The sequence below is a fragment of the Triturus cristatus genome, chromosome 3_2, assembly GCF_964204655.1.
Source record: "Triturus cristatus chromosome 3_2, aTriCri1.1, whole genome shotgun sequence".
In the NCBI taxonomy this organism is placed as follows: domain Eukaryota; kingdom Metazoa; phylum Chordata; class Amphibia; order Caudata; family Salamandridae; genus Triturus; species Triturus cristatus.
Genome location: NC_140584.1, coordinates 841048596 through 841063188, shown reverse-complemented (window position 1 = coordinate 841063188; position 14593 = coordinate 841048596). Strand labels below are relative to the sequence as shown.

Sequence of the window (14593 nt, the reverse complement as noted above, 5' to 3'; positions counted from 1 at the left end):
GACTGGGCGCTGAAAATCTTCAGACACTCACCCCCAGTCACAGATGAGAGTTGAATCCATCATCGTTCTTTAGCTCACATTGCCACCTCAGTTCAGACCCGGCTATATGCAAATCAGTCTTGATCCTGTGCCTCATGGGAACAATCCAGCCCGGACTGCCAAGCTAGGTCTTACCTGAACTGGAAACAAGCATCCTCGGACCGGTTTCGGGTTAATATCCCTCATCAGCCAGGCTAGCTTGAATCCAGTGGCAAAAAAAGAAAGACACCCACGTCTGGGCATACACTGCCAAATTAGGGCAAACACAAAGAGATGATGGAAGAAAAAAATCCTTCCCTGTTCTATCCCTCCACCATCCTTATCAATCAAAATAACAGACTAACATGTTCACTTCTCAAATCCCATATTCCACTATACTAAATCACCACTAATCCTTTAAGGGTTCCAGAGTAGCGTGCAGCTCGCCAAAAAAGCATTTTAACAAGCGCTATATAAATGCAAACCTTTTTTCCCCTTTTCCACCCCTCCCCAACCCTTCTAAATCCAAACAACTGGCTAACAGATACACCACTCAAATTAATTTCTTGTTTCACCATACTAATTCAACACTAATCCTTATGGGTTCCCGAGAAGCGTGCTACTCGCCAAAAAAGAGCTTCAAAACCCCATAAAGGGTAGCAAGCGCTATATAAATACAAACCTCTTTTCCTCTTCTATCCCACCACCAACCCTTCTCTATCCAAATAACTGAATAACATATCCACCACTCAAATTACTTCATATTTCACTATACTAATTTTAAACACTAATCCTTTATGGGTTCCGGAGTAGCGTGCTACTCGCCAGAAAAGCGCTTCAACACCCGTCAAGGGTAACAGGTGCTATATGAATGCAAACCTTTCTTCCCCTTCTATCACTCCGCTATCCTTCTCACTCCAAATAACTCACTAATATCCACCACTCAAATTACTTTCATATTTCACAATACTAATTCACCACTAATCCTTTATGGGTTTCCGGAGTAGCATGCTTCAACACCACATCTGGGGTAACAAGCGCTATATAAATACAAACCTTTATTCCATTTCCATCCTTCTGCTATCCTTCTGAATCCAAATAACTGACTAACCTATCCACCACTTAAAATTTACTTGCATGTTTCGCTATACTCATTCAACACTAATCCTCTATGCGTCCCGGAGTAGCGTGCTACTGGCTGAAAAAAATGCTTTCATGCCACGCCAGGGGTAGTAAGCGCTATACAAATGCAATTACAATACAATAATGGACGGAGCGCTCAAACTTTTCAGACACTCACCCCCAGTCACAGATCTGGGTTGAATCCATCATTGTTCTTTAGCTCACTTTGCCACCTCAGTTCAGACCCAGCTATATGCAAATCAGTCTTGATCATGTGCCGCATGGAAACAGTCCAGCCTGAACTGCTAAGCCAGGTCTTCCCTGAACTAGAAACAAGCATCCTGGGACTGGTTTCAGGGTAACACCCTCAACAGCCAGGCTTGCTGGAATCCAATGACAAACTGAGCAAGGGAGCACATCTGGGAACACCCTGCCAACTTAGGGCAAACAAAGCAAACACAAGGAGATGATGGATGGAGCGCTGAAACTTTTCAGACACTCACCCCCAGTCACACATCTGGGTTGAATCCATCATCATTCTTTAGCTCTCATGCAAAAAAGGCTTCTCAAATGTAGCAAACCCAAAATGTGACTTGGTAACCTGTTACCGAATCGCAATTTGGGTTTACGATTCGGTATTAGGAAGGGGCGTGTTTGGGGCGTCCCTTCCTAATACCGAATCGCATCGGTATGTATGAAGGTTTTGTGACCGAAAATGCGGTCGCAAACCATTCGCATATTACCACCTACTTCAAATAGTAGGCAGTGGCCTGCCAGACCACTGCCTACTCTTAACAAGCATTGGCATAGCCAATAGGTCTCGCCTTTGGGACCTTATAAGAACAAAAGCCATGACACCCATGGGAAGTAAATGAGGATGTGGGAAGCATCCTCTTTACATGCTGATACCTCTGAACCTTTTTAAATTCTGTGCAGAAGAGGCTGTGGCCTTAGGGCCAAAGCTGCCGACTTTGGAGCTGGGGAACCAGGTTGGAGTCCCGGCGTCGGCTCAACATCCTGTGATTCTCGGCAAATCACTTAATCTCCCTGTGGCTCCCAAAAATGAAAGTATCCTTGTGTAAGGTAATTGGCGCTCTTGTAAAGCGCTACCTTCGGGTCCAGTTCACGCTATATTACTTCTCAGTCACCTGCCCTGAGAGAGTGGAATGAGGGCGCACATGGACCATGGACCACGGACCCACCCACCCCCCCAGCCCCTGCTGGTTATAACTCTTCTGTGGCTTCTGGGAGAAGAGGCTTGGAAAGATGCTCTGCTGGGAGGACAGATAAGGCCATGCCATGTACACCCCCCACTCCTTCCGCGGGCATGTGCTGCCCTCACGCACCCCACATCCGCTGCTCTGTCACTGATAAGCGCCCACGTCCGCCCGTGAGTGACAGGGGTGGTGTGACGAGTGCACCCGCACTATGAGCAGGCAAACACAAGCAGAGTCTGTACACCAATGTAGGAGCGTGCAACAGACACCTGAAGGATGAAAGGCTGAGCTGCACTGTCGCCATGAGCAGGCAAACACAAGCAGCACCTGTGCACCAACAGACACCTGCCCACAAACACATGGAACAATAACTTGCCTTATACAGGCAGAGTGTAGCGACCCCTAAAGAATGAAAGACTGAGCTGCACCCACAATATGAGCGGCCAAACACAAGCAGCTACTGTGCACCAGCATGGGAGCGTGCAACAGATATCTGCCCACAAACACACGGAACAATAACGTGCTTTATATGGCAGAATATAGCGACCCCTGAAGGATGAAAGGCTGAGCTGCGCTGACACCGTGAGCTGACAAACACATGCAGCTACTGTCCACAAACGTGGGAGCGTGCAAAAGACGCCTGCCCACAAACACATAATAATAACTTGCCCTGTGGTAAGGCAGAGTGCAGCGACCTCTGAAGGATTAAAGGCCAAGTTGTATCTGGACTGGAACGTGTGATAGTGCAGGTTACCGGCAGATCTGATAAGTGAGTGTTTTACACATGGTGCGGGAGCATAACACAATGGCGGGATTTAAACATCAACAGTAAAAACATCGACAACAAAACCATAGGAAGGGAAATATGATGTGTTTAATTTGTGGTGCAAAACTGCTGAAGTTCAGCTTGAAAAATTGATTTTGCATTTCACTTAAAAAAAGAATAAAACGGAGTGCGTCGGCCGCATATCGTCGAGACAACAAGTTTCATTGAAATGCCGGGTAGTGGCACCGCTGCGCTTTCTTCAGTCTGAGTGGCCAATTCGTCGAGGCCACAGGAAAAACAAGCTTGACGAGGAGAGAAGGAGGCAGCAGGGGGAGGGGAGAGAGGAGGTGGTCTGCGCCCGTTTCCCTGGCGGGAGCGAGCTTTGAAACCATCTGTTTTGCAAGTTAATTACAAACAGATGGTTTGAAAGCTCGCTCCCGCAAGGGAATCGGCAAACGTGCACGCGTTGCCATTGAAAGCAATGCAATGCGTGCACGTTTAGGGCAGAAAACCCGAATCGATTTCAAGAAGTCTCCTCCTATGCAGGCGAGACCTTAAAAATGAAAAGAAAAGTTTATTTTTGAATGCAACCGTTTTCCTTTAAGGAAAACGGACTGCATGTAAAAAAAAAAAAAAAAAAAAAAAAAGATGATTGCTTTATTTAAAGGCAATCACGGACATGGAGGTCTGCTGACTCCAGCAGGCCACCATCCCCGTGATTTGAGAGATTCCTAGGGAGTCGCAAATTGCGATCTACCTACTAATATTCATGAGGTAGGTAATTTGCAACCCCTTAGGAATCGCAGAAAGTGTACTACACACTTTCATGTATGCCGTTTTGCAATTACCTAATTGCAAAGATTCGCAATTAGGGAATCGCAATACATTTTTTCGATACATCTGGCCCATTGTTATTTACAATGTCAATAGCTCAAACATCACCAATTGCAAGACCTATTGCATTGCAAATGCTAGTTTTAGCATAGAATTAAACAATGCTCAAATACATGTTTCCCAGTTGCAACACTTTGTCCCAAGTATGTATGTTCTTTTACTAACCACCATTGTTTGCCCTCCGATTGTCAGGTTGAACACAGTGATTTCTGTGACTGTTTTGTCCTCAGAATTCATGCATCAGCATGGGCATAACTTCTTTGACATCTGTTGGGGGCAGGCAGCGAGGGCCGAACGGCGCACTCTGCATTTACAAAAGTGAGCATGTGCGCTGCTTGGCCATTCAGTACATGTGCAATGAGGCCTTCGCTGTGCCACTGAAGGTACTTCAGTACATTCTGCTGCTCGGAGTCCGATTCCTGCAGCGGAGGGAATTGGACAAAGCTAAGAGCAAACTCCCAGTGCATTAAGCTCCTGTAGCCCTTGTAGGCCGTGGTGCTGGAACAATTTCCAGACTGGAGGTGCTGCCATCAATGTTATATTATTGAACGCATAGGGATTCTGAAAAATCTAAGTATCACGAAAAGAACAAGTATCGCAAATAATGCCCACTTATCAGGAGAGTGGTAACGGTGTAGTATGTAACTGCGGTGCATTTAGGCGCAAACTGTTACAAATATATTACTAAAGCATGGTGTGGTGGCACACCATCATTCAGAAACTGCACATTTTCTATTGAAATAATTAATAGATTTGTACAGACATACAGTTGTACTAATAAAACTATATAGTGCACAAATGATAATTTGTGGAAATCGGGTTTAAGCAAAATATTTATCATTTGTGCATTATCAAATAAAGTGTCTCGATCTGTTTTGAGCATCTTAAAACTGTTGTTTCAATCTTACTTCAGAATAAGAAAAAAGGGTTTCATTTGTGCTTTTCCAACGGTTTATTTCTAATGAAATATGTGTACAGTTAATTTATAGGTATTTTAAGTTTGTTGCACGTTTTAGAAGAAAACATCCTGCAGCCTTTCCTTTTACACTGGCAAGATTGCCACATTGTTCACTTTACAAAATCCTCATACTTTCCATTAAGAAAAAGAAAAACACCAGACTCCATGTAAAAAGACAAAGCAGCAAGTTGTCAGAAGACTAGACTGACATTTGACCTCTGCCTTAACACTCAGCAAATGTGACAAGAAAGAGCTCAAGAAGTAGTTGGGCCCCATCCCACCTCTGGGTCCCTGTCCACTGCACCGCTGGTAGCTATGCCCCTGCATAGGTACCTAAACATTTGCAGCGTTTCTTGATTCAAATGTAACCCCAATACCTCGAACAATCTTACCTCCTCCCTTAGAGAGTTATTACAATGATCAGAATGGGCTAATTAGTTACCATTACCTGAGATATTTAGCTTTTTGTTTTGCGTGATAGTGTCACTCAAAAAAATGAAATGTCAAACATAAGTAAACTGAAAACTCGACAGCTATACAAAATTCTACTCGCCGCATGCGACACAAAGCTTGTTGAGTGAGTCTCATTCGCAATGATGACAGAGACTTGATGATGTCTCTATAGCTCTTTCGTTACACCCACTGCTCCCAACTCGCTTTCTGTAATCGCATTTTTTTAAAAATCCGTTGACAGTCCATGGCCAGATCACCATTAAACATAACGCATTTCTTACCTTTGTTCTCCCGCTCCAAGCTTCTCTTCCTGCTGTGCTTCCCTGCCTTGTGTTGCTTGTTCTGTTGCTTCAGAGCACCGGGTCGGTGCGGTTGCTGCTCCCCAGACACCATTTTCAGTCAAAAGAACTAACTTAGTTCCAGGGCAGAATGCGCAGGAAAACACGTGCACGGAAAGCAGTTCCGGGTCGCAGTTGATCGAGCCCAGAGCTGAGCCAGAGTGTCTAACCTGTTTGGTCATAGAGTTGGTATTCACAGCGAGGAGCGGCTAAGTAGTTGAGGCTCGTTAATGTTAAAAACTTTAGTTCAATATGTGTGTGTGTGTATTTAGAATATTTAGGACGCTACATACACACGCTGCTTTGGAATCCTTTCTTCGACGTAGCCACAGAAAATTAGTGGTTAATTGTGAAAATATTTATTGTGTGAAGAACTATGACTGTTGTGAAAGGCTAGCAGCAAACGTTTACGTGCGTTTAAAAACAATATAATAGATCGTAGCGCGCGAGGACAGGAGCGCAACACTACAATTTCTTCTGAATAGTGTTTTTCAGATTTCAAATAATTGCACCGATATTTTTCGGATGTTCTCTGGTATGTCTTGTTACAAGATTCTTCGAACAACCGATGACTAGACGATACATACGGAGCAGTACGCCATACCTCTTAGCCATGGTGAGTGAATTCTCTCTCCATGCTATATTTTTCAGCTGTCATGTTGCAGCTCAATAAACAGTACATTATGAGCACTGGTGAAAAACTATGATAACATAATGCACGATTGAAGGTACAATTGCTGTGGTGCACAAAGCTCCTTAACCAGAGGACCAAATATTACTAAGCATATAGAGAGGTGCCACTTTTAGTCAAACAGTACCACTGTGTAAGCAAAATAAGAGAGACTTGGATGCATACTTGAAAGGATTATAGGTTTTACTTTTCACTTTACTGTGCTGTTTTTTTCCTGCTGAGTGTGCGAAGTTTGAGTTTGCAAAGGAATACCTGTGATTTGTAAACGACATTTAAAAAGCTGTGTAATGTATACTGATCAACGCATATTTCAGTACATTTGATTTTATTGCAAGACAGGGAGGCTCCTATTATGCAGTCTCTTTTTGCTTTATTTTCACAGCAGCCAAGAAGAATTACGATTCCCAGAAAATGTAAAAAAAGACAGATTGACATCACAATACATCCACCAATCAAATGTTAAGTACACCAATAATGACGTTGACTGCGAACAACAAGTCCTCTTTTCTCGCTGCTCGCAGTCAAGATAAGTATCCATGTTATCTGTTTCCCTTACTCAAATTTGCGGTTTGAGCTTAATTATTAATTATAATTATTTGGTATAATATTGTTTAAGCCTAAGGGGTCCATTAGTATGTCGGGTGGTGGCACCACAGCGGTGCAGGCGGTGCGGAAAAACGCCTTTTTCTGCCCGTGAGCAGCGGTCCTCACGCCCGCCACATTAGTATGGCCAAACATAGCCCATTTCCCGACCGCCGCGGTGCGACGCGCACCGCCGTCAAAGTGCGCCCACCACTGCGGTGGTGGAAGCCAATGGAGACTCTCCGCCGTGCGAAATGACGTCCGCCCCGCTCCACAAATTAGGATGACCCAAACAAGCAGACGCACCGCAGCGGAGAAGCTGCCCAACTAGAGACGGCGGAAGCACGACAGCGGAGCGCGAAACCACAGTCCCGGTCCACATCACCCAGTCACAACCGCCAAGGACCCAGCGCTACACGTCTTTCCGGTGCTGTTCCTGCTACATCACCAGGAACTAATGAGCCACTGCTGCAGGTACGCAATAACAGAACACATGGGCTGAAACAGGGTCCAAATCCACATCAGGCACCCTGGTGGGGACAGGGACACATCCACAAGGGCACCCGCACATCACCCACCTGCCACCAAGTCAACCCTCTGCATCCTGGACACACATCTCCCGCGACCATGCAGCAATGTCCCGGTCACATCACCGCAGCGGTGAACACAAGGAAATACATGCGCACAATGCAGAAGGCAGGGCCAGTGCCAGGCATGGGCAGGGCCCAAAGACCACAGGGCCACGCCCCCTCCCACCACACACTAGCACACCCCATGAAGGCACATGCCATGTGCCCCTCCTGTGCACACAATGCACAACAACAAGCCAGGTCAATATACACCCTGCACCACACAACAAACAACCAGGGAGACAGAGACTGCAGGAGTGGCTGCACAGGAACACACAGCACAGTAGCACATGGCCAGGGAAACACACACACACACCACCACACCAACACACTCAGGGAAACTAAAATGAAGACAAGCACCAAATGAACACATACAAGGAACAAACACCCAAATGGACACACAGCCTGCATAGTCACACATACATACCACAGACTGACACACAAACACATACACACCTCACATGCCAACAGCAACGGAGCACAACAAATAGGAAAATCAAAGTGGGATGCACACAAATGGAAGTCCAAGGAGACACACAACAAGCATGTGTACATCACATGCAAGACAAGGAACAGAGAACAACACCCTCACACCATCAAAGCAAACATGGCTGGTACAGGCAGTGAGGACAAACACCAGACATCACAGTGCAACAACACAGGGAGACAGCAAGGCAAACCATGTATAGGCACAAGGATGAAAGGAAGGCCCTGAAGTCAAACTGTGAACAGCCACACATCTATACAACTACTTCACTGGAGTACACCAGCAGCACCACACACAGGGACCATTGACACACGTCATGACTGACAAACACCAGTAGGAATCTACACACATACCCCCCTCATTCCAGCAGCACACAACACCAGTGCCAAACACACTGAAGGCTGGCAATACTTGCCAGTCAACACACACACAAACAATCACACACCCTGGGGGTAGCCACAAACAACACACACACTGTCACGGTCCCAGTGATTCCTCTCCTCAGGATGACGCCGATGCTATGTGTGGGTCCCCCGCCCATCCGTCCCCTGTCCGGTGTAGGTGTGATACCCTCGGACGAGAAGATAGGTGGGTGAGGGAAGGAAGGGTAGGAACAGCGGGGAGAGAGACCTGGAAGAAACAAGAAGACGGATTAGCCACAGGCTCTCCTCAACCCCCAAGACTCCACCCTAGACTTGTCGTTCCCCCTACCTGGTACTCCTTCCTTCCTATATCTGAGGATGGGCTAGGGTTTTCTCTGGAATGCTGGAGGGGTCTCTGGTGCTGGTGAGTACAGTTAGGGCGCTCTCCGCTAGTCCCTGTCCCGTTAACTCACGGGGAGACGAAGAGGGAGATGGCCCTACACCCCCAGAGAAGCCAGCTCGGAATGTTGCCGTTGGTGTCAAGGCGCCCTCCTCAACCCCCTTCCTCGTTGCTTCACGGGGAGGCGAAGGGAAAGAGCCAAGTGTCACCAGAGGATTCAGGCGCTGCCACTCAACGCCCGGGAAATCCAGGGGCGGAGGAGCGCCGGAGCAGCCGCAGGTGCGGTAGGCGCTGCCACTCAACGCCGCGGAATCCTAGGGCGGAGGAGCGCCAGGAGGTCTGGAGGTGTGGGTGGCGCTGCCACTCACGCCGGGAATCCTAGGGCGGAGGAGCGCGGGGAGGTGTGGGTGGCGCTGCCACTCTCGCCGGGAAATCCAAGGGCGGAGGAGCGCTTGAAGAGTCGGCGCGGTAGCTGGTCGGGGCCGAAGGTACTGAGCGGGCTTAGCAGAACTCACGAGTTCCTGCGGGCGAGGCAGAGTGGGGTTGCTAAGGCGCGCTTACCTTCGTGAGGGTGTCTCGTAACCTGCTTCAGTAATATCCTCGCCGAGTTTCGGCAGGATCGAAGAGTCGGAAGCGAGGACGTTGCGAGGGTCTGCTAGGCGGAGCCGTTGATCTTTGCAAGTTTGACGGGAATCATTGGCCCCGCCTTCCTGGTTGACGCGCTTTTTATCTGCGTCCGTGGTTACGTGATGTCTTCTCCCGCCGGGTGACGGCGGGGGCTTCTGGGACTTGGAGTCCTCTGCTCTCACAGTCGCGTCGTCGGACCCCGGATCATGACACACACACAGTGATGCCACAACAAATGTCTGCACAAAAACAACACACAAACATATGACCCAACAGAAACACACACAGAACAACAACAAGAACAGACATGCCCTGTGCAGGTAAACTGGGGAACGGCAATGGGAGCACAGACACAACAGGAGGGCACAACATCATCATTCAGGAACAATGCACAGACAACATACCACAACACACACAAGAAGTGCACCATCACAGAAAAACACAGCCACATCAAACAAACAACATATGCACAGGCACAAAAATCACAAAGCAAACATAGCAGGACATCGGGGGATGCACACCAGGCAATGACAAGGCAACAGACACACACAGCACTGCATGCACAACAAGCAATGTGTGCACACCAGGCATACCAGCCACACACAGACATCAGTGACAGAACAGCAACCCACACAATACCATACAACACAGCACAAAGACAACAGCACACCCAGGAAGTGAAGCAATAACACAGACAACACACATACATCCAACACAACACCAACAGATGCACAAGTCCGGGACACAAAGGTGGAAACAACTTGACCAGAGGACTGGGCAGCACACACAGTTGGACTGCATAGGAGCAACCATGACTGATAAACAGCACCAGAACATCACATACAACCCATTGGGGAAATGCCCTGAGTGACACATTGACCCTGGACAAAGATCTGCACCACAAAGCACAGTGTTACAAATGAAGTGATGGGGAGGCACACACACATGGAAACCAAGGGGAGAGGAGTTGGCCTAACGGCCAGGGCGCTCGACCTCGGACCTGGGGAACTGGGTTCGAGTCTCTGTAATGACGCTGAACATCCTGTGATTCTGAGCAAAATCACTTAATCTCCCCGTGCCTAACAAATGTGTGTCCTCATGTAACGTAACTGGTGCTATGTAAAGCGCTCTAATACCTGATTGGATTCGGGTCAAGTTCGCGCAATATAAAACTCTGCAAAAAAAAAAAGGGGTCAGCTGCCACCAAAGTAAAGTGTACTGAATGCCAGTAGGGGACATGGCAGGAGTGTACCATACACAAAGAGAGGGAGTGCAGACCCACAATGGTTAGGCATCTGAAGCACGGATAGGGGATGGCATTACAACACACACAACATGCCACACTGGAGGCAAGAAGGCACCATCTGACAGCAAGGCATGAGAAAACACAACCACAATGGCAGTGTGGAAAAGCAGGTCTGCACAGTCCCCACAAACAGCCACCAGACACATGGATGTGCAGCAAAACACAACACTGACTCGCCAGTCACACACTCTGCATACTCACAAGTGACAAAAACAACAAGTAGGTGTCAGACAGAACTGCAAGGACACACCAACACACTGTACAGTGCACTACATACAACTCACACATGTGCATACAACCACATCCACAGGGCTGAACAATCAAAACAACAGGCATACAACTCCTGGGTGACACGTGTGTAGTTCACATTGCAGGGACATGCACACATCAACACTCCCCACAAACTCACCCCCTTCACACCACCTGACCATCCAAGAGCACACATGGAAAGTAAGCCATGGGACTAGGATGACTGGGATGACTGGCCATCACAAGATGACCACACACATACACCACTGGGCACACATAAAGGAAGAACACACATACATGATTACCCTGAACAGCCTGCCTGCAAAACTGTGTGCAGAAACCCACTCTGTGCCGGCAGTGCCCCCCAACCTGACATGTGTACAATATAGCCAAAATGGACTAATCAAGTAAATGACAACTGTTGCACATTGTAAAATTACACCACTGCCCCCTCAAGTATCTGGTGCAGGAAGAACTGAAGACCCTGTCACCCCAGAAAACTGATTCGTAAGTGAGCCCAAACATTGCCCATGTGGAAGTGGCACGCAGAACATGTGGCACAGTAAACCATATACACACAGCACAATAACTTTATTCAGTAAGGATACAGACAAAATAGACAACAGGAGCAGCTGTCTTTATTCACATATTGCACAGATAGGCACCATGACAAGAGAAGAGCAAGGCACAAAATGCAGAGCATGTCCATGAGAAGCTGCACAGGCAGGGCGCACACAGCAGTGAACTACAAGTCCAGTGGCCAGGACAAAGTGCAGACTGAGTCCATGAGAAGCTGCACAGGCAGGGGGCAAAACACAAGGCCAGTGGCCAGTCCAAGGAGCAGACTGAGTCCATGAGAAGCTACACAGGCAGAGGGCACACAGCAGTGAACGACAAGGCCAGTGGCCAGGACAAGGTGCAGACTGAGTCCATGAGAAGCTGCACAGGCAGGGGGCACACAGCAGTGAACGACAAGGCCAGTGGCTAGGACAAAGTGCAGAATGAGTCCATGAGAAGCTGCACAGGCAGGGGGCACACAGCAGTGAACGACAAGTCCAGTGGCCAGGACAAAGTGCAGACTGAGTTCACGAGAAGCTGCCCAGGCAGGGGGCAAAACACAAGGCCAGTGGCCAGTCCAAGGTGCAGACTGAGTCCATGAGAAGCTGCACAGGCAGGGGGCAAAACACAACGCCAGTGGCCACTCCAAGGTGCAGACTGAGTCCATGAGAAACTGCACAGGCAGGGGGCACACAGCAGTGAACGACAAGGCCAGTGGCCAGGACAAAGTGCAGACTGAGTCCATGAGAAGCTGCACAGGGAATGTGTGCAAATGTACCTTTCCATAGTCCGCAACACAGTCAGGGGGGAACAATGTGCAGTACAGGCCCAACTGTGTGAGAGAAAGGTGTGAGGGTAACTAACACTCAGACTTGGCTGTCAGGCGGACTGGGAGCTGGCTGTGTCTTGGGGACCGTCTGTGCACCTGAACGGGGAGAGTGTGGAACAGCTGAGGTAGAGCTATCAGTGGCTTTGCAAGCCGGAGGGCTCCTTGGACCAGGTGGTGTAGTGGCACGTGGAGGTGGAGTCATGCAGACGGGAGACATGGTGTGGCTTGGAGATTGTGGAGGGGTGCCTTTCCACTTCTTGGGGATTCTAAATGGCTTGCCTAACTTTGGATCAATGGGAAGTGGTGTGGGCACAATGGGCACACTCCCCACCAAAGCTGCATCAGGTGGAGGCGCTGGCACCCCCTCTGGTGATGTGCTGGACCCAGCGGAATGCTTTGCCTGGTTTCGCCTCTGCCGCCCCCCCTTCCCCTATTTACTAGGTGTCACCCCTACAGTGCACTCTGGCCCCTGCTTCACTGGGCTTGGAATGGGAGTCGAGGTGGTGGGTGAATCTGCCTTGGAGCCCTTCCTAGGTGTACCCTTGGCATACACCACCTCCTTGGTGGGCACAGACACTGTATGCTTCTCTTTGCGCAATGCTTTAGGGGCAGGAGAGTCCTTGGATGGGGATGCCTCTGAGGCATGTGTGCCTGAGGCCTGCTACTTTGCTTTTTGTCCACTGCTGTCGCCTGACGGGCTTTTCTTCCTGCGCTCTTGGGTGGCTTTGGTCTTCTGTGGGGATGGTGTCTGTGGCCGGGACCACTTGGGTTGCTGCTGCTTTGTGCTCCATGTGCTGTATCGTGACTTTGATGTATGTGGACCGTGGTCACTATCGTCAGACGTGGCCACTGCCGGGGTGTGGACAAAGGGACCGGAGCTGGACTGTGAGTAAGTGCCTGTTGAAGGGCAGACGCCACTGTCGATGACAAAGCTTGGACAGTCCGGTGCAGCCCACCCACGTCAGAATGTATGCCCTCCATAAGAGCAACCACCTGGGCCAATTTGTTGTCGTGGTCAATGAAGGTATTGAGGAGAGCTGTCTGGCCTACACACAGCTGGTGCAAAAGATCAACAGGGGGGCAGCAGGGGGGACAGGGGCAGCGGTGCCAGGGGTGAAGGATACTCGTCCCCTCTTACTGAGGCAGACACGGGCAGCACCAGAGGAAGTGGCTGGGAGGGTGGGCACTGGCCGCTGTGTGGTGGAAGATGATACAGAGTCCCCGTTCCCTGTGCCCTACAATATGGATGCATCCCCGCTGGCATCAGATGATGTGGTGCTTTGCGTCTCAGGCTGGGATTCCTCCAGCATACTCCTGTCCCCCTCTGAGGCGCTGCTGACATCTATGTCACTGGGCTCCTGTGCAGCTGTTGTGCTTGTTTCACCCCTACTGGTGTCCGTCTCCTGTCCCTCCGTGACCACAGGACATGCTGCATGAGAGAGAGATGTAGGGTCAGGTCAGTGACAGCAACAGAACAAACATATGCAAGCAATGCAATACAAAAGATGACCACATCTACATGTTGCACAAAACCCTGTGCAATCACATCGTGGCAACTCACTATATAGACTCAAGCAGTGCGTGGAAACTGGACACTGGCATGAGTGAGCCATGTGATGACCACATTGCACAACACCCTGCTTGTGGTTCTGTTCAACCAGACACACAACTAGCTCTGAGCACACCCAGGTACATGATTGGGGCCCACTACTTGTTGCCAATGACAGATCTGGATGGAACAGGAGGGGAAAACACAGACCCAGACTACAACATGGCAGTCCACAATGGACATTAGCCCATGCCACCCACCATGTTGTACTGTGGGGACAATAGAATGGTGCACATTGCTGTCAGATGTGTAGGCCTCCTCAATCTGGGTGCATGCAATGGACGCATTGATGAAGGCACAGTCAGATTGGGCACACTGCCGTTCCGTCCATGGGATTCCCAAGACTACCCCAGTGCAGAAGAAACCTGAAGAGCACAACTCAGAATGTAATGTGAATGCACAGCATCCAAATCACCATTGTCAGTGCAGGTAGGGCTAATGCATGCCACCGGCACCCAGCCCAGCAGCCACAGCATCACACCACCAACATCACATAGG

The 14593-nt window shown here is 49.1% G+C and overlaps 1 protein-coding gene across 1 annotated transcript in view; it reads right to left on the bottom strand.

The window, feature by feature from the left end:
* Window positions 1-5899, bottom strand: part of TSR1 (TSR1 ribosome maturation factor) — a 184050-nt gene extending 178151 nt beyond the window's left edge. The window contains exon 1 of the mRNA XM_085649095.1: window positions 5710-5899. Within this exon, the coding sequence (XP_085505221.1) occupies window positions 5710-5821 (112 nt within the window). The 5' untranslated portion in view covers window positions 5822-5899. The remainder of the gene's footprint in view (window positions 1-5709) is intronic.
* Window positions 5900-14593: the final 8694 nt, after the last annotated feature.